The sequence below is a fragment of the Acomys minous genome (assembly GCF_964271855.1).
Source record: "Acomys minous genome assembly, chromosome: 10".
Classification (NCBI taxonomy): domain Eukaryota; kingdom Metazoa; phylum Chordata; class Mammalia; order Rodentia; family Muridae; genus Acomys; species Acomys minous.
The window spans coordinates 25,262,570-25,283,333 of NC_140491.1; the positions used below are offsets into that span (position 1 = coordinate 25,262,570).

The 20,764-nt window shown below is 38.8% G+C and overlaps 1 protein-coding gene and 1 long non-coding RNA gene across 3 annotated transcripts in view; one reads left to right on the top strand and one right to left on the bottom strand.

The window, feature by feature from the left end:
- The first annotated feature begins 652 nt into the window (after positions 1–652).
- FBXL5 (F-box and leucine rich repeat protein 5) overlaps positions 653–20,764 on the top strand; it is a 40,254-nt gene continuing 20,142 nt past the window's right edge. Inside the window, exons 1-6 of one of the 2 annotated variants that reach the window (XM_084798667.1) lie at positions 653–847; positions 8,046–8,261; positions 11,493–11,588; positions 14,769–14,955; positions 17,672–17,854; positions 20,354–20,479. In XM_084798667.1, the coding sequence (XP_084654793.1) occupies positions 764–847; positions 8,046–8,261; positions 11,493–11,588; positions 14,769–14,955; positions 17,672–17,854; positions 20,354–20,479 (892 nt within the window). In that variant the 5' untranslated portion in view covers positions 653–763. Of the gene's footprint in view, positions 848–2,433; positions 2,455–8,045; positions 8,262–11,492; positions 11,589–14,768; positions 14,956–17,671; positions 17,855–20,353; positions 20,480–20,764 lie in introns of those variants that run through there. The other variant, XM_084798668.1, reaches the window with a different exon arrangement.
- LOC311607112 lies at positions 18,660–20,338 on the bottom strand. Its single transcript, XR_014782533.1, has 2 exons — positions 19,391–20,338; positions 18,660–19,239 (listed from the first exon to the last, which is right to left on the bottom strand). It is a non-coding gene; the product is annotated as an uncharacterized lncRNA (long non-coding RNA).

Sequence of the window (20,764 nt, forward strand, 5' to 3'; positions counted from 1 at the left end):
TTAAAATGGTGGGATTTGTGCTAAGGCTCTTTCCCTATTAGACAGCCATGATGGCTCGCCCTTCCCCCAGCAGCAGGCACATCTGGCCGCTCTGGGGCTGTTGTTCCCGAGCTAAGGTGGCCGTCCTCCCTCTGGTGTCTTCAGTTCCCCCATGGCCAGCCTCCCACCCTCACATCAAGCTTCGCGCCGGGGGTGGGGTGGGGTGGGGCTTTGGGTGGGGAAGGGGGGTGAGGTTGGAGAGGCTGCCGGGTCCCCAGCTTTCAACCACAGGGAGGAGGCTATGCTAGCTAGGCCCAGGGCCACCATTGCCCCCGCCTAGCAAACGCCTAAGCAGAGAAGGCAGGTGGGGGGCCCTGGGCGAGCACCGTCATCCCGACAAGGGGACATAGGCTCAACCACACCATGCAGGACGGGTGCCCCCCGCCAGAAGGCCAGGCACACAGAGGAGCACCCTTAATGGCTCCCGCCCTTGGATAGTGCGTTTCTACGGGATGAAACGGTCAGGCCTCTCCACCGCACGGGAAGAGGACCAGGAACGAGCCTGCAGAGCGGAGGTGGGAACCGTGCCGGTCACGTGGGCCTCAGCACCGCATGGCGGCGGCCCGCGCGCCCCCGCGTCACGGCTCGCGGAGCTGCCCGGGCGCGCGCGCCGACGGGGCGGGCGCATGCGCACGGGGGGGCGCACCGCCTCTGCCCCGCGGCGAGGGTGTTCTATGGAGAGGCGGCGGCCGCGGCTGCTGTGGCAGACGCTAAGGCTGTGGCGATGGCGCCCTTCCCCGATGAAGTGGACGTCTTCACCGCCCCGCACTGGCGGATGAAGCAGCTGGTGGGACGCTACTGCGACAAGGTAAACGGAGCGCGGGGCGGAGGGCGGCGCGGAGGTGCGGGCGGGTCCCGGCGGCCTGGCCTGCGCGCCTCCCGCAACTCCCCGGCGTTGGCGCCGTGCGAGCTAGCAAGCGAGCAAGCGATCGCCCGCGCGCCTCCCGCACCTTCCTGCCAGCGTTGGCCGCGGCCTGGGACCTTGCCCTCTGGGAGCCGGGGTGAGGGGCGCTCCGGGGCCTCCGCCGCTGTCCGCCCAGGGTCGTGGGGACCCAGGTCGGCGGTCCGCGGGGGCTCCCCGGTTGGCGTCCGCAGGCCGCTCCTGCGGTTGCTCGCCGCCGCAGTACTGCCCGCCCGGCCCCTTGGATCTCTCGGAGTAGCTTTGCTTACACGCTTGCATCCTCTCTCTGGACCTCTGACTTGTTTCCTGCCTCCACCGGCAGCGTCTTGCAGCCTCCTGGAGCAGGCTTATTTATTTATTTATTTATTTGTTTGTTTATTTATTTTACCTTCCAGCTCTGCACTGGTTTAGTTCCGTACACAAGCCCTGTAACAGGCACAGGGGGAAGACCTGCGCTCTTTATTTCTGGTTCTCCTCTTTCCTTACAGTCTTTATTTTCTCGAATATGTATTCCTTGTACATTTTTGTCTCGAGACAGTTGCTTCTCAATTGGACTTTTTAAATTGGAGTCAAAGGAGAGGGGGCCCTACGAAAAGTTGGTTTGCTGTGGAACGCGCTTTGGACTTTTAATTGATGTAGCCTAAGTTGAAGAAGCACTTTTGTGAAGATGAGTTGAGGACCTTTTTCTAATGATTGTTACAATCCCCAGTTGTCAGCTTATGTTTGGGTAGGTCATATATGAATAAACTCTGGGCAGTCATGTGTTTCATAAAAATGAACCACATAAATCGCTGTTTAGTAATTATTACGTAAACATAAAAGTAAATGGCATTTTCAGAGATTACATAGAATTAGCATCATCACTACCACCAGCAAACAAGAGTTGTCTTTCAAACCAGAGAGGTTCTAGGAAGGAGCCCAGTGTTTTCACTGGTAGGCCACAGAAGACCAGCAATTTGAAGTTTCAGATCTTAGCAATTCTACCCCACAACCATTTCTCTCCCTCCATTTTGGGAAGTGAAAAACAAAACCCAGAGCCAGTCCGAGTCAGGTGTACTTTTAAACTCCAGGACTGTTTAGGATCACCGTTCTCCCTTTGGTTTCTTATTAATTAACCCCCAAGCTGTTTAAAATCCCGATGCCTGAATCCTCATTCAAATTGGAGTCTTTGAGCCTAGAACCCAGATATCAAGTATAATTTAGAGCTCTCAGGTGAGAGTTAGTACTTTGAGAGTGATTATGATCTATCCAAAAGCTTCAGGATTGGCCGATCCTTGAGCAGACGAATACGTATTATCTTCATTTTTGTAATCTTCACCTTTTGAAAAAAATTTTTTCCTTCACACTTTCCTTTAATTTCAGGAAAGGAAAAGCAAAAAAGTTTTTTCATTTTTTTTTTTTCTTCCAAAAAGCAAAAGGGGAATTAAATCAGGACTAATCGAATCCAAGGCTTTTCTCTGGCTAATTTTGGGAAGAGGTAGTTCAGAGACTACGTCTTCCTACGAGCTTTCTAAGTAAGTATTTTTCTTCTTTTTATTTTCTTTTTCTTTTTTTGTTTTGTTTTGTTTTTTTTCCATACAAGGTTTCACTGTGCGTTCCTCGCGGTCCTGGAACTCGCTCTGTGGACCCGGCTGGCTGAGATTATAGGCTTGCACCACCACACCTGGCTAGCACAAATTGTTTCAGATTGCCTTTAATCCCAGCAGGAGGCAGAGGCAGGTGCATCTCTGTGGGTTTGAGTCCAGCCTGGTTTATAGAGTAAGTCAGGACAGCCAGGGCTGTTACAAAGAGAAACGCTGTCTCAAAAAAATAAAATAAAATAAAATAAAATAAAGATTGCCGAAGGATTATGATCTTCCCAATTAGCATTTGTAATATACTGCCCAACCTTTTTTTTTTTAAACTGAGGAAGTCAGTCATTATTCTTTCGTTTTGATCATGTTTTTAATACAGTGTCTCCCCTAGTACAAGCTGGCCTTGAACACACTACGTTGCAGAGGCTGGCCTTGAACTCTTGATTGTCTGGCTTCCACCTTCTTGGTTCAAGAGCTACAGACATTTGTCATCATAGTGGGCACAGTCACTATTTTTGTATCTCCTTTTTATGTTTGAGAATATTTGAACAAATTTTGAAAATGCAGTTGACTTTAAAAAAAAGTGAGTCAAATAATTCTCAGTAGTTAAATGTTCTCTCTTGCATTAAGTAATTTAATAAAGCGTTTTTAATTTGGTACAGCTTTGGTCAGACTTGCCAGTGGGTTGTTGCCAGCATTGTAAAAAAGTCATTAATTCTGAATTAGTTGAATGTAGTTAATGAAATTATCATATATATTCATTAAGAATACTAAATGTCCAGTTTTTGTAACTCTGACCAAGGTAATTTAGTGAAGGAAAAAAGACTGTACAGGACTTTTCATCATTTCCTTTTTGTTTTGTTTTGTTTGTTTGTTTGTTTTTTGTTTGTTTGTTTTGTTTTTTGAGACAGGGTTTCTCTGTGTAGCCTTGGCTGTCCTGGACTCGCTTTGTAGACCAGGCTGGCCTGGAACTCACAGCAATCCGCCTGCCTCTGCCTCCCGAGTGCTGGGATTAAAGGCGTGCGCCACCATGCCCGCCTGTTTTGTTTGTTTTTTGAGACAGGGTTTTTCAGTGTATCCTTGGCTGTCCTAGACTTACTTTGTAGACCAGGCTGGCTTCGAACTCACTGTGATCCTTCTGCCTCTGCCTCCTGAATGCTGGAATTAAAGGCGTGTGCCATGGCCCTCATCCTTTCTTCTAGTTAACAATGGCCAGTAGAAGGTTCTCTGGCCGTCTTTTGTGAGCAAAAGTGGGAAAGTAAGTATTTTGTGATGGGAGAAGAGCCTTAAAGAATTAAGATTTGTTTTGATTAGTTTGTCATATGAAGATAATTTGTTGTTATCTTTCTTTTAGTTGTATAGATCAAGGATATAGATCCAACAGCCTCCAGTAAAAACTGCTTTGGTTAAAACTAAAAAAGCTGCAAAGTATGCTATCTCACAGCATTCTAAATTTTAACCAAGAATATCCAGAAGCTATAAAGATTTCAATTTTATTCCCAGTATTGGACTTGTAAAACACAGCATATTGGAAAAATTATTTCTTTGGGAGCATCAAATCACCTTTCTATGTTTTGAGCAATTTACTTAGAGTGAATTATTCTTAAATTGTCACAGATTATATTAAATATTGCTGTATAATACTTTAATGTGAAGTTTCCCATGTGAAAAGGTCATCCAGACAAAATACAAACACTGAGAAGGGAAAGTGAACACAAAGTCCCACCCCTAATCTAGAACCTATTTGCAACTGATACCTAGTTTTCTCTAATGGTGAAACCCATTAGAGAAAGTAGTAGTTGGTCAATAAAAAACAGACTCCATAATTTTTGTTTTGTGTGTGTCTGTGTGTGGTTTTTGAGCATGCACTTTTTATTTTATCTTGGTACTTTTGTCTTACTGGCTTTGTTTGTTTTTGGAAAAGGTGCTATGGAAAGGTCTCTTTATCTCTGCTACGCAGGCAACAGGCCTTTGGCACAAGTAAAAGGTTTGTTTGTTTCTGAGTTATACCTGGGGATTTGTAGGCCTGCATTGCCTAGGTAAGGGCTTATGTAAACTAGTGATAGACCCATAACCACCCAAGTCAGTATTAAGACTCCCAGCTTAATTTTCTTCATCTGAAGCTACAGTAGCTTTTGATTCGTTTCGTAACAGTCTGCCGAGAGTCCTGTTTCATAATTCATTGACCTTTCAAATTGGAGTGAGTGTAGTAAAAATTTACGCCAAATGGTAGATGTTCCTTTCCCCATTTTCTTCCCAATTTTCAGCATTCCCTTTAGTCGTCAAAACTTACTTCTGTTAGTTCTTTTCTTCTGCCCTGCAGTGGTTTCTGTGGCATTGTGAAATGTGATTGTTGTTCCCAGGAGTTCACAGTTGGTATGCACTATCGCCTGTGCTAATACAGAAATCCAAGAAGAGCGCAGTGGGAGCAAAAGGAAGACAGTAGGTGGTCACGTCCACAGTGGACATCAGGAATGGTCTCTGAATTGATTTCTGAGAATAGCAACATGGATCCTATAAAGATCCAGATTTCTATATAGATAGATGAGTTATAAAAAAGTTGAAGTAAGGGGTTGGAGAGTGGTTTAGCAATTAACAGCAGCAGTTTTTCCTCCAGAGGACCCAGCCTCTAGTTCCGGTACCAACATGGCAGTTCCCAACAGTCTGTAACTCCAGTTCTAGGAGAGCTGATGTCCCCTTCTGTCGTCACTGGCATCAGACACGCATGCGGTGCATAGACACAGGTGCAGACAAAACAGCACCCCCAGTGGTGAAAGCTGTTAGGGGCTGCCTAAGTTCTTCAAGAAGGGATATTAAAAGTGCCCTCTACTTTGAATATTTATAAAAAGATATTTTATAACTGAAACTAAGAAGAAAGTCAATGCAAAATTGAGTAGATTACTTTCTGAAACTCAAATGTAGCTTCATGGTCAGTTTTTCTTTTCTTTATTTTTCTACATTTATGTAAAAATGTACTAGCATTTGGCAAGATTGACTTAGTGAATAATACTGAATTTTGAGCTGAGGGGAAGGAAAAGGAATTTAATGGATTCTTACTACATACTGACAGTTTTTCGATAATCCTTACAAGAGCTTTGTAAGACAGGTGTTATCCCTCGTTTAAAAGTGAGGAAATAGTCTTAGTGGTTAAATAACTTACCCAGCTCACTCAGCAATTAGTAGAGCCTGAATTTTAATCCTAGACTTTTTTTCTTTCTTTAACACCCACATTTTTTTTAGCATTACCTCACTTGTTGCTTATTACTATTTTCTGCAAAACTGTTCATTTGTAGGTCATTTTTTTTTTTAAATCTGTAAATTTGGTCAGAGTATTCTAAAGCTTCTTCGTTGAGTGTATATATATATTTCTGATTAACTGAAAGTATTTGATTGGGAGAATTGGACAGAAAATAAAAACTGCATCTGGAGTGTTAATGTTTGCATTCCTACTGTATTATTATTATTATTATTATTATTATTTTTTTTTTTTTTTTTTTTTTTTTTTTTTTTTTAACTTACGGGCTTTATGTTACAGTGTTCTTGGCAATCAGGTTTAAGTCCAGCCTTTATGTTTTAGCTGTACAGTGTCTTGAGACAGAAGATCAGTTATGCATTCTCACGTGAAAAATGGCATGTTATTGTTGTCCTGTTTGTTGGCTATGTGTGTCTTGTTATGTGTAGGGTCTTTGTTGAGTTGGTGGCCCCAGAGTATATTATTGTGCAGGTTACTAGTGAGCTTTCATTCTACCACAGAGCATTGTTTTTCACAGTGTCTTATGAGCCCCTAGTAAGCCAAAAATCAACTTTGTGCATCATAAATAGCATTAGAAAAGGAAAGTGGAGATGTAAATACATTCCTGAGTACAGGAGATAGTTTTTCCTGAATTATCTTTGAAATGTTTGTTCTCTGGGTTTCACTGCATTTCTTCATCATTTTTTGTGTAGTTAGGGACTGACAAGGTCATTTGTACTAAACAGTGTTTGGAAAACACTTGGTCTGGAGCAGCATTCTCAGCTGAAGCACTGTTGACATTTTCGGCTACATAATTTGTTGTGGGGGCTGTCATCTGCACTATAAAATGTTTAGCCAGTTCTTGGCTCATAGCCACCCTATGTCGGTAGCGCTTCTCTGTTGGTGACAAACTAAACTGTCCCCAGACCTGTCCCTTTATCTCCTGGGGGACAGTGTCCTTACAGTGAGACCTTTGTTTTGGAGCAGTTATTCTGACCAGTTACTGCCTTGGATCTAAAGAGATAGCTTTCTGTGTGGGATAGACATTTTATCTGTGACATAAATTAGTTACAGAAGCTAAATCTGCATTATTGTGTAGTTGTATGATTTAGGATATTTTTCCCAGCCCATTTTATTTTCTAGTCTGTAAAATGGGCACGAGAAACCTATACTGTAATGTGTCTTAAGAAAAAGCAAATATTTCTAAGCAGTTTAGACTCCAGTATGCTGTAAGCTGCAGTATAGCCTAAAAATAGATTGCTAGTGTCCAGGCTTATGTAAGTCTAAGTGGTTGTCTGTCTTTATAGAAGCAAATGCAATTTTAAGAAACCCATTCACATAGATTAAATTTTCAAGAGTTGTGGTGTGTGTGCCCTGGCATTTTTTGTTTGTTTGTTTGTTTTGGTGTTATTGAAGATTGAATTCAGGTACTTGTTCATGCTAAGTGCTCTACCACCGAGTTATGGCATGGATATGCTTTTAACTATTCAATCCACTAACTTTTAGTATCAAATTAAAATTATTTTTATGTAGAGAAAAACTGATGTGGGTCATAGCTTAAGAACTTGTTTTCTATTTAGTCTTTGCTTTGGTCTTGTTCACTTATTCATCAATGCAACAAATATTAAGGATTTAATACAAATGAAACTTTCTTCACCTATTGTATAAACACTTTTCTCTCACCAGAAAACATGTTTCAAATCTGATTATTTTTCTCCCAGATTTAAAGTACAGTTAACAAAATTTTATAGGCATTTTGTTCTCTGTTTTCAGAGGGGATGAAGGGTGTGTGTGTGTGAAAATACATTCTTCTCTTAAATTTAATAGCTCAATATTTTATACTTATTGCTTAAACATATCAGTTGCAGCTTTTAAACTGTAGTGAAATGTTTTCTAATGTTTAAATTGTAGAAGTAGTGTAATAGCATTAAGAATGTTTTGAACAGAGAAAAAGAAGCCACATTATTCTAAGCTTACTCTTCTAATGTACGCCTCTTTTTAGGCTTGGAGGGAAATGCATCTGGTCATTTTTATTTAAATAAAGTATGTGCTCCCCACCCCCTTTGTGTCACCAAGTGCTTGAGAATGCCAACCAGCAGCTTCCTGGTCTGGGGTACTTTTAAATTTTACAACTACAAATTATTATATTATGAATTTCTTTTATTTGTACTATAATGTAATTGTTATAAAGGAAATATCTTTCTATGAACAAAAACGTAGGTACACATTTGAATGTTTCTTGTTACAGTGTCTCCTGTTTGCGTCTATTAACTGTGTCTTTTAAATTTTTTATATTTAGCTTTCTAAAACCAACTTTTCCAACAACAACGACTTCCGTGCTCTTCTCCAGTCTTTATATGCTACTTTCAAGGAGTTTAAAATGCATGAGCAAATTGAAAATGAATACATTATTGGTTTACTTCAGCAACGCAGTCAGACCATTTATAATGTACATTCTGACAATAAACTCTCTGAGATGCTTAGTCTCTTTGAAAAGGGGCTGAAGAATGTTAAGGTGAGTTGCAAAAATTGGTATGTAACTATTAGAAATAGTGTCAACCTGTCGCTGTAATTTTTATTAGCAACTTTAGTAAATGGAGCTATTTTGTGGAAAGATTTCATTTATTGGTGATGTCTAGGAAGGCTGTTCATAAGGGATGGTTACAATGGAGACTTGTAGTAAGGCAGAGAGATAAATCTCAAATTGGAGTAAGAAAAACTAGGAGTTTAGGGCTGAGAAACAAGGAAAGAGCCAGCCGATAGAAAATTACTAAGAGAAAACATCAGGACAGGAGGGTTCTTGTTGAATCAACTCTATAGGATTTTTGCTAAAGATGGGCCAGGATGTTAAATCCTTGAGGCTGAGGGAGTAGTGAGGGGTTTGATCAGATGCTGCCATAGTCACATACTGGGCCCAAACTGACTCAGCAAGATTCTTTCCAAAATGGAACTGAGAGAAAGGCTCAGGAAGTGTCTAAGGTCAGGCCTAGCTGAAAAGGTGACTCGGAGAAGTCTGGCTTAGTCTGGTGAGAGGCTTTGGAAACTGGCTCTTTATTAATTCCTAATGAAACTTTATTTTAATTAAAAAACATTTTTATTTTTTTATTTTTATTTCTTTTGGTGAATACTGACCACCAGGTTTTAAAGATTTATAAGTTGAAATTTTAATTACCGTGAAATTGTTGTAGGTATTTTCTGAATTCTTAAAAAAAAAGTTATTATTAATTCAGGTACTGGTGACTAAAGATAATAATTTTTGTTTAGGATGAGTAACACTTCTGTTCCATAGATTTTTATTTAGAATTAAAGGTAGGGCTAGGTATGGAGGCACATATCTTTAATCCCAGCACTCGGGAGGCAGAAGAAGGTGAATCTTATTGAGCTCAAGGTCAGCCAGGTCTACATAGTGGGATCTATTCTCAAACAAGGTAAAACTAAAAAAATAAAATTGAAGGTGGAAAATGTAATTCAGTGGTAGAGTTTTTGCCTATCATGAGCAAGGCTTTGACTTTAGTCTGTAGCAGTGGACAAAAAATTGATTGGCAGCTATACTGCTTACTGTATTTTATTTTTCTCTATTAGAGGAAGCAGGATTGTTAAGATAATTTCAGTTGTATGGCATCTATGGTGGTACTTGTCTGAAATCCAATAGTTAGGAAAGCTACTAGTTCAAGGCCAGTCTAGGATACATAGTGAGATTTTATCTTAAAAAAAAATATTGAAAAAGAAAATGAAATATGTTTGTGAGTGTAGTAAAGGATAATGATGTAAGTACATTTTGTTAATTATATTTGTTGTATACAATATTTAAAAGTTAATCTTAGTTTAACCCTTTCAGTTCAGTGCACCATAGGAGTAAGTTATAATTCCATCAAGCCACCATATTCCCTTCACTTTAGAGACGTGATTCAGTTAGAGGGAGGATTAATTTCAAAGGACAGGAAACACTCAAGCCATTATTGGGATAGTCTCCCAGGAGTTACTAGAGGAAGAACACTTGGGTAGATGTCCAGAGGAGAGGTGGTGGGTTAGTGGAAGGACGCATACTAGATACGGGAAAGAGGAGATGTATTTTTCTATTGACTACTCCTTTGTACTCTTGGTGTTTTGTATTATATTCATGTATTATGTAGTCAGTAATTTCTGAACCAAAGTAGTGATTGTTGAAAGTATAGAGGAAGGGACATGCTTGACAATTACGTACTACCTAAGACGAGTGGAATACTGGGATTATACAAAGTGGTAGAAAAAGCCAGGCATGGTGAAACGCACCTTGAATCCCAGCACTCAGGAGGCAGAGGCAGGTGGATTTCTGTGAGTTCGAGGCCAGTCTGGTCTACAAAGAGAATCCAGGACAGCCAGAGCTTTATACAGAAAAACCCTGTCTTGGAGGGAGAAAAAAAACCAAAACAGAGAGAGGGAGAAAGAGAAATGAGTGGGAATTGTATTGGATTTGGTGTGTGGAAGAGGGCTAAGGATTAAGATTTATTCTGAACTACTTATGCAACACAAATGCACATTTATTAGTAAGAATGATGGATTTGAGGAGCAGAACGTGTGAACTAGTGTGAAAAGCAAATTTGACAATTCGTATATAATTGGAATTAAAAGCATACATATGTTTAAAGGATATGTAAAAATCTCAACAGAATTCAACATTGAACTGAATATTGGAAAGTAATTGAATAAATTATCTAAAAAAAAAAAAAACAGTCCTAAGCAGGGATGAAACAGTACTTGTTTTAATTACTATTTTATTACTGTCATAAAACACCATGAGCAAGTAAACTTAGAAAGGCTTATTTGGAGTTTACAGTTACAGAGGGATGAGGCCATAACAATTACTCTGTGAGTGCATGCATGTGTGCGTAGCCGGAAGTAGAGACTGAGCTTGAAATGAACTGGAAATGATGAATATTTTTAATCCCTCAAGGTCTGCCTCCAGTAACATACTTCTTTTAAGAAGGCCACACCTCTTAAGTCTCCCCAAACAGTGCCAACTGGGGACCAAATTTCAGATACCAAAGCCTTTGGAAACACTCTCATTCAGATCACCACAGTATCATATCTTTAAATATTTTGTTATCTTGTAAGTTTTCCATATTTTTACATTGGAAAAGATAAATTACAGGAAGATGTGATCTTACTTAATTCATATGTGGAAGAAATGTTTGACTGTTGAGAGGTGTCCAGAATTCAGAATAATTTACTTTAAATGTGAGATCCTTGTCTTTAGAAATGTTGATATTAATATATGTGACCTGTTAGGATAACATAAAATACATAGAAAATCTTTATAGTATATTTTATAATATACTTGCTATATTTTAATAAAATTAAAAACCAAGATTAGAATTGCTAAGGAATGCAGAGCTTCTTGTTGTAAGGACTGTGAGTGAGAGGTGGTGCCACGGCTGCATGTAGGATGTCAGATGCCTTAGCACGTGCTGCAGCACTGAACAGCTACACTGTAGCTCCAAGGACATCTTTATACTAAAAGAAAATTGACTTTCTGTGATCAGGCAGCATATAATGAATAATACCATACAACATATAAGGAAGCAAAACTTTATATACATATTTGAGACAGGTTCTCACGATGATGCCCTGGCTGGCCTGGAACTGGCCATGTAGATCAGGCTGGTCTTAACCTTAGAGATCCAGTTGTACCTACCTCCTGAGTGCTGCCATTAAAGCTCAGTGTCTCCACTTTCTGCTAAATGTGATTTACTCTTTTTGTTTCTAGAATGAATATGAACAGTTAAATTATGCAAAACAGCTCAAAGAGAGATTGGAGGCTTTTACAAGAGATTTTCTTCCTCACATGAAAGAGGAAGAAGAGGTAAGCAGACTTGTTCTTTGTTGTGATTTATTTTCATAATTTAACAGAAAATATTATTTTGTCTTTGGTTCCCTAAAATAATGCATGCAAAGAAAGTGTTCTGTTGATGGAAAGAATCTGTTGTTTCTTCTTGTGAATAGGAATGAAATCCAGTAAAAAATGTAAGAAGCATAGTTTCAGTTATTTTTTAAAGGCTACTACTTGCTGAATGAATGATTTTATTTCCTTAAGAAATGTATTTTTATGTGTGAAAGAACTATGATGCACGTTCGTAATTGCCACCTTTAGAAGATTCTGTAAGTCTTTACATTTTTAAAAGATTTCTTATGTATACAGCATTGTGTCTTCCTGCCAGAAGAGGGCACCAGATCTCATTATAGCCACCGTGTGGTTGCTAGGAATTGAACTCAGGACCTCTGAGGAACAGTGTGCTTAACCACTGAGCCATCTCTCCAGCCCCCTTTAAGTATTTTTTTGTATGTCATATTTAAAGAGTTTTTAGTGTTTTTTTTCATGAGTTGAATTGACTAATTAAATGGCGGTTTTAAATTTCTCATTGTTTTACCTCATATATGTGAGTTAGCATATCATTAAACAAACCACAACACAATCTGTCGTCTTTCAGTAATAAAGGATGAGTATCCAGCACAAGATACAGAGGAAGAAGCCTATGAGGACTGGATGCTTTCTTTTTTTTTTTCTTTTAAAGGTTTATTTCTAGTTTATATGTATGGGTTTTTTCTCTGCATGTTTCCATGAATACTGTATGCCAAAGGACAACATCAGATTCCCGGGAGCGAAGTTACAGGTGATTGTGAGTCACCATATGGGTGCTGGAAGCCAGACCCAGGCGCTTTGCAGGAGCAGCAAGTAGGCTTGACTGCCTAGCCGTTTCTCCATCTCCAGCCCTGCTTCAGAAAATAAAAACAAAACATTTACTGTGCATTTGGGAATTGTTCTCCCTCCACCGTGGGTTCTGGGAATTGAACTCAAGTCATCAGTCTTGGCAGCAAAACTCTTACCCATTAAGCTACCCTTGTTGGCTTCTGGATACTTTTTTTAGTTATAAATCATTTATTATCATGATTTGCCGTTATAGTTTCTCCTTATAATCACCTTGATAATAAAATTAAACGCAACCTACTTTCTAAACTCTTCTTAGAATGGGAAGCATTGACTCTTTCATTGGTACTGATAGTGTCTCATGGCAGTTATTTTTCACATTGTAATATGTAGCCAGTATTGAAACTAAATACAAGGGTTTTTGTTTTGTTGTTTATTGAAAGTAGTCTTATTTTTCCCCTCACATAATATATTCTGGTTACAGTTTCCCCTCTCTTTACTCTCCTTGGCTTTTCCCTACCTCCCCTTCCATCTAGATCCACCCCTTTTCTGTCTCTCATTAGAAAACAAACAGGCTTCTATGGAATAATAATATATGATACGGCGTGGCATGATATGATATGATATAACAAAACTAGGGCACCCGAATTGGCAAAACAAACAGAAGGAAAGGAACCCAAGAGAAGGCACAAAAATCAGAGACCCATTTAATCACACACTGAGGAATCCCAGAAAACTACTAAACTGGAAGCCATACTATGTGTGCGAAGCACCCTGTAGGGTAAAAAGAGAAGAAAAAAAAAATAAGTAAAAAAAGAGATAAAATTTGAGAGAAAAAGGAGGCGTCCTGACATGACATTAGGAGACAGGGAACCTCCAGAGATCCTGTGGAGCTCCTTTACTCTGCCGTCTGCTGTTGGGCTTGCAGCTGCACTTACGAGTAGTTTACAACATGGTTCTTCTGATGTCAAACAAAGTTATTTATGAAGCCAGAAACAACAACAAAGCTTTGGTTCTTCATTTAAAAATTATAATCCTATAAATTGGAGGTTAGGGATGTTTTGCAGAAGAAATCTCTGAAAAGTGTCACAAGCCCCCACTGAACTAAAATTAAATAATGTTTTGGACAAGCAGTGTTGGATAGTTTGTATCAACTGAGTTGGGACGGTCAGAGTTCCAGGGTATTGTGTCTCATACTCATGGAAGGTAACGGCCTGTTCTGGTAGAAAGCAGTGTCTAGGCATTGTTCTGTGGCTGTGAAGAAACACTGTGACCAAAGCAACTCTTAGACGTTTAGTTGGGGGCTTGCCTGCAGTCCATTGTCATCACAGAAGACAATGGTCATGGAGTACCTCGCGTGTGCACACACATACACACACGAACACACACACACACACACACATACACAAAAGCATGGGCTTTTGAAACCTCAAAACCCACCCCCAGTGATACACTTCCTCCAATAAGACCACACCTCCTAATACTTCTCAAATAGTGCCATTCCCTGATGACTAAGCATTCAAATATATGAGTCCTTGGGTTTGGTTCAGTTTTATTCAAACCACCATAGGCTGGTACTGGGCTAAATGTCTTAATAACTAAATGACAGACTGTTTAACAAGCTTGGTACAGGAAAACCCTGTTCTTTAAAATTTTATAGAGGCCTGAAAAATCATACAGAAAATACCATATGCTGTGGTTTAAAAAAAAAATCGGGGAGCCAGGCGTGGTGGCACACGCCTTTAATCCCAGCACTCGGGAGGCAGAGACAGGCAGATCGCTGTAAGTTTGAGGCCAGCCTGGTCTACAAAGCAAGTCCAGGACAGCCAAGGCTACATAGAGAGATCTTGTCTCAAAAAAAAAAAAAACAAAAAACAAAAAATAAAAAAATAAAAAAAATTGGGGCCTGGAGAGATGGCTCAGAGGTTAAGAGTACTGTCTATTCTTCTAAAGGTCCTGAGTTCAATTCCTAGCAACCACATCGTGGCTCACAACCATCTATAATGAGATCTGGTGTCCTCTTCTGTCGTGCAGGCAAAACACTGTATATGTAATAAATAAATCTTTAAAAAAAAAATTGGGCCAGGTGTGGTGGCGCAGGCCTTTAATCCCAGCACTCGGGAGGCAGAGGCAGTCAGATCGCTGTGAGTTTGAGGCCAGGACAGCCAAGGCTGTCTTGGAAAACCAAAAAAAAAAAAAATTTTTTTTTTTTTTGATAGTAGTCACCACATTTTTTATCTCTTTGAAAGAGAGTTTATAATACTCACCTGAGCCGTTAGTAAAGGGTTTTGAGTAAAATAAATTGAAAAAAATCTTTCCTGATACTTTTTAATTTAGGTTTTTCAGCCTATGTTAATGGAATATTTTACCTATGAAGAGCTTAAAGATATCAAAAAGAAAGTGATTGCACAGCACTGTTCGCAGAAGGACACAGCAGAACTCCTTAGAGGTCTCAGCCTGTGGAATCAAGCTGAAGAGAGACAGAAATTTTTCAAATACTCTGTGGATGAAAAGTCAGATACAGGTAAGATTCACCTATTTTGATAGAACAGTTTATTAGATCAGTGCTGTTGACATTTACATATTGCCTACATCTATGTACCATGTGCATCCAGTACCCATAGTCCAGAAGAGGGCATCAGATCGCCCTGGACTGGAGTTACAGGTGGGTGTGTGCTACCATGAGGATCCTGTGAACAGAACCTGGGTCTTCTGGGAGAATAGCCAGTGTTCTTAACCTCTGGGCCGTATCTCCAGCCTCATAGAGGCATCTTTTATTTTTGTGTATTTTCATGAGGTTTTTTGTTGTTGTTGTTTTTGTTTTTTGTTTTTCGAGACAGGGTTTCTCTATGTAGCTTTGACTGTCCTGGACTCTCTTTGTAGACCAGGCTAGCCTCGAACTCACCAAGATCTGCCTGCTTCTGCCTCCTGCTGGAATTAAAGGTGTGCACCAGTACCGCCTGGCTTATTTTTGTCAATTTTTAAAGTCTATAAAAATTGTCCTTGATTTACAGTTCAACATAGAAGTTTTAGACTTTATAATGGCGTGAAAGTAATTTGTATACTTCAGTTTTGAATTTTGACCCCTTTTCAGCCTAGCTTATGTGCTTACAAAACTTTTTAAATGTCTACACAAAGGCTGGGCAGCAATAGTAAAGGATAGTTCCTAGTCAACCGTGTCCCTTCCAGGGATCAACCATGTGTGCATGTGTCCGGGAGGACAGGGGATGATGTACAGCCCAACAGCTGTGGTGTTTGCTTGGCTAGGTGCACTTCTGTTTCTGGACATACTGAACTTATGATGGAGTTTTTGGGATATAAGTCCATCGTGAGTTTAGGAAGGAACATTTATAATTTTAGTTTCATCTTCTGACGTTTATCAGTTTGTCTCTAGTAGTGTTCAGGGTAGTATGAGAGAAATAAAACTTTTCTGTGTGTGGTTACTTTGAGAATGCATACATGAAATGCAAACAGAATAGATGCTTATCGTTCTAATAGACTGCTTCCTTATTTTATTTTATTTTGTTTTTTTGAGACAGGGTTTCTCTGTGTAACAGCTCTGGCTGTCCTGGAACTCACTTTGTGGCCTGGCTAGCCTCGAACTCACAGCGATCCACCTGCCTCTGCCTCCCAAGTGCTGAGATTAAAGGTGTGTGCCACCTCGCCCGGCTTGTTTCCTTATTTTTATTTATTTCAATAGCTTTGCTTTTTAAAACATTAAAAAAAATTTAGTTCCAGGCATGGTTTTGCACACCTTTATTCACAGCACTCTCAAGGCACAGAAACAGGCAGATCTTTGAGTTTGAGGTCAGCCTCATCTACATAGCAAATTCCAGGCCAGCTGGGGCTACACAGACAGAAGACAAACAGAGGAACACAAGAAGCAGTTGGCATCCTTTCTCTAGCAGAAATTCTTCTGCTTCTAGATTGGTAATGGCAATATTAGTCCTGTAAAATACCATACACTTTTTTAAAATTAATGTTTCTCCAATATTAAAGTAGTCAGATTCATGTTTAAACAAAAATAATTTTATGGGTTGAAGCTATGATTAAGCCCATAAATTTTATGAGCTTTATTCTTGAAATACACCTTGTGCCTGGATACCACACCAAAACCTGTTACATCTTGTTTAATTGTAACTATAAGATGGAGTTTAAAAGCATCACACACATTTAATTTTCCCTCTCCTTCAAAGCAAATTGTAGCTGCATTATGTTTAAAATATTTGGCGTTTTAAAAGAGGTAGTTTAAAGTAGTTTGATCATAGCATATCTATATTTAAGCTTCCTTATGAAGATAAACCAGATATACAAGATACTCAAATTCTTTTTGGTTTGTTTGTTTGTTTGTTTTTTGCTTTGGTTTTTCAAGACAGAGTTTCTCTGTAGCTTTGGCTGTTCTAGACTAGCTTTGTAGACCAGGCTGGCCTCGAACTCACAGTGACCCGCCTGCCTCTGCCACCCAAGTATTGGGATTAAAGGTGTGCGCCACCTTGCCCGGCTGATACTCAAATTATTAATAGTTCTTTGGAGATAACTCACTTTATCATAACACCCCATATTCCATGTTTGCTTTTCTTCCAGAAAAGTGCTAACAAATTACGAGATCATAGGAAGTTGTATTTTTCTACAATACTTAATAACAAAAGATTTCTCACCAGTGCACCAGGGAAATTTATGTTTACTAAGTTGGCACATAGTTTAAATAGGTTAAAGCATTTTTACATTAAAGAAATCAGATTTAATAGACCATTTATATGAAATGTCAAAATCAAAGAGGGAACACAAGGAAGGAACTAACAGGCAGGCACCTTCGTACGTGAATAGAAAATGTGCGCATGTGTGTCATTAGCAGTGCCTTGTAGGTCTTATAATCTGGCCGAGTGTATGCTTGCTGATTTAAAGCGGTGTAACCTGTTTGGTTCCTTTTTCGAATGATGCTGCTTGTGCTACAAAGTGAGTATTGTTTTTCTATGACGCCTTTGTAAGAGGAAGTCAGTTCTGTGTTCATTATTGTAGCTCCCACTGATGAAGTATGATCTGGGCCATGATAGTTTAACCCTACGGGTTCTTAACAAGTTCAACAGCCCCATGTTGCCTCTAAAACGTGTTATTTCCTTTTCACGTGTTGCAAGCAGGAAGGAATTAACTTCAGGCACTGGCTTTTACTTGTAATTGTAATTTCTAACTGCATTTGTTCATGTAGCCTAACTGTTAAAGATTTTTTTCTTTTATTTCAGAAGCGGAAGTGTCAGAGCACTCCACAGGTATAACCCATCTTCCTCCTGAGGTAATGCTGTCCATTTTCAGTTACCTTAATCCTCAAGAATTGTGTCGGTGCAGTCAAGTCAGTACTAAATGGTCTCAGCTGGCAAAAACAGGATCTTTGTGGAAACATCTTTACCCTGTTCATTGGGCAAGAGGTAGGTAAATGGGATCTTGAATTTGTTCAGAATATATTTCAATCTGCCTTTCTAGGCATATACTCACAGCCATTAATACTTAATGCCAGGGAAGGGAAACTTTGATGGCTTAACCAAAGAGCAGATTTTCGAGGAGCTAGCAGTGGTGAAGTTTTTGTGAGTAAATTATGAATGGCTACTACTATTGCCTTTAGAATAATTAGGGGAAAATGTCAGAGGGATAATCATTTTATCGATGGTAAAATGTTGATAATTGTTGAAGATAAAAAATGAGTACAAGAGTTTCACTGTACTATATCTTTGTATATATGAGTGTCAAAATTTCTCATAGTAAAAGTTTAAAATAAATGTAACTGATTTTTAGAACTGTTAAATAATTAGATTATATGAGTATTTTTAACAGATTCAGATACATATAAGATGAGATACAGTTCTTCTTTGGTCATGGCTTAAAGTAAGCGACTCTGGTTTTGTCTTTAACATAGCCTTTTATAGTGATGGCTAATGTACTGCTCTTCAAGTCACATTAATTTTGTTGTGCTAAGTTACTTTCACATATGATGATTTAGGGAAACTTCTCATGAGTATGTAATACAATCATGGACTATTTATAGCTATTGTGCACCACATTTTGTCACTGAATTTAAAAGTACCTTTTAAGTATCTGCTTCAAAATTCGTGTTAGTTACGATACTTTCCCCTTACAGGGCATGTTGTAATGGGAATATACATTTCCTAAGAACATTTTGACTGATTGAAATTATGAGCTTTTTTTAAAAAACAATTTATTTGGTAAAATGTGTAGCTCCTTTTTTTTTCTTTTCTTTCTCTCCTTCTTTCTTTCTTTCTTTCTTTTTTTTTTTTTAAAGACAGATTCTTACTATATATCCCTGGCTGTCCTGTAAGTCAGAGCTGCACCTGCCTCTTCCTCTGCCATCACTATTTTGAAAAGTGTTTTTATTCTATTGCCTAAGCTTACCTCTTCATCTCCTCTTGCATCTGACTCCTTAGTGCTGAAATTAGAGGCACCTGCTTAGGCAGCTTTAAAATAAGCTATTCTTAAATATTTAGTGTTTTAGAAATGATCAAAGTTATTAGTTTTGTAATGGATTAATTTTTCATATTACTTGTAGTATGGTAAAAATTTGAGTAAAAAGTCAGATAAGGCACATGAATGAACCAGCTCTTTCTTGTTCAGCTGTTTCTAATTAAGAATTAAGACAAACCCAAATGATGGTATGATTTTATCAAACGTAAATATGCTACTTAACTATTTTCTGTTTTTAACAGGTTTAAATGAAAGCTTTGGTTAATTCTTTTGTTTGTTGTATTTGTTTTTCCTTCTGACAGGGACATTTGCAATGTCTGGTGATCTCTTTGCTTATCTTGAATCTAGTTATTGTGCCATCATCTAGTGCAATGGCTCTCAATCTGTGGGTGCACAACCCCTCTGGGGTCACATACCAGATCTCCTGCATATAAGATACTTACATTAGATTCATAACAGTAACAAAGTTACAGACATGAAGTAGCAACAAAAGTAATTTTATGGTTGGGGTCACCAGAACATGGGGACTCATTAAGAAGGTTGAGAACCACTGAACTAGTGGGAAGAGGCCCAGGTTGCTGCTGAGTACCTTGAAATCCATAGGTCAACTTATGTCATAGACGACCCGGGCTTAGATATCAGTGGTGTCTAGTTGGGAAACCCTAAGGGAGATACAGTTATAAGAATTTAATACATTGATTGTTGTTTTATTTTCATGAACATATAATACATGTATTGTAATTGTAGGAACTTACATTTATGGTTTCACTTTACCTCAGTGTGTCCTTTGACTTCTGGTACATTGTTGACCAGTTACTACAGAGCACTTAGCTGTAACCAAATGGGGCTTTTACTGGATCCAAAATGAAGTCACAGTAGGAAGAAAAGATTAGGTCATTTCTGTTTTGTTTTGTTTTGTTTAAATTGTACCTATAGATACTTACAGTTACCTTCTTAGAAACTAGAGTATGATCATTAAGCTTATTTTTTATAAAGGGTAACATTGAAAACTTTTCCATAGAGAACATATACATGGCGGGTATACGGCACACTATGTAAGCGTGTGTGTGTGTGTGTGTGTGTGTGTGTGTGTGAAGACAGGGTTTCTCTGTAGCCTTGGCTGTCCTGGACTTGCTTTGTAGACCAGGCTGGCCTTGATCTCATATTGATCCACCTGCCTGTGCCTCCCGAATGCACTATGTAAGCGTTTTTTTTTTTTTAGTTTTAGAGGGAAATGCTTACTCTTGGTTAGTAATTAAATACTATTAATTGAACTGACATAGTCATAGTTCTTTTTGTGTGTTTTAAATGGAATCCTTTGCTTATATATACACAGGTTTTGTTTTTTTTTTTAATCACTAGTATTTCTAAAAATAGCCATTGCCTGAAGTTCCAGTGTAATGCCCTCATACTTAATTTGACCCTATGCCTCTCATTTATTCATTGTATAGGTGACTGGTACAGTGGTCCTGCCACTGAACTTGATACTGAGCCTGATGAGGAATGGGTGAGAAGCAGGAAAGATGAAAGTCGTGCTTTTCAAGAATGGGATGAAGATGCCGATATAGATGAATCTGGTATTTCATGCTTGGAATAAAAATTATTACATGGTGTTTAAATAATTGACATTCTAGTTAATGATATTAGGCCTCAAATTTTATGTATTTCATGTTTTCTAAGACTTTAAAAGCCTACTTCTCTGAAAATTTTGAAGGAATAATAAGTAAATTTACAATTTTTTGTTAGAAATATTTTTTAAAAGAGTATGATTTCTTTGTGTTTTTATATCAAAGAAGCAAAATCAGAAAATGATGGCTGTTTTTCTGTGGAAATAAACTCTTCATTGTAGTGCTTTATAGCTT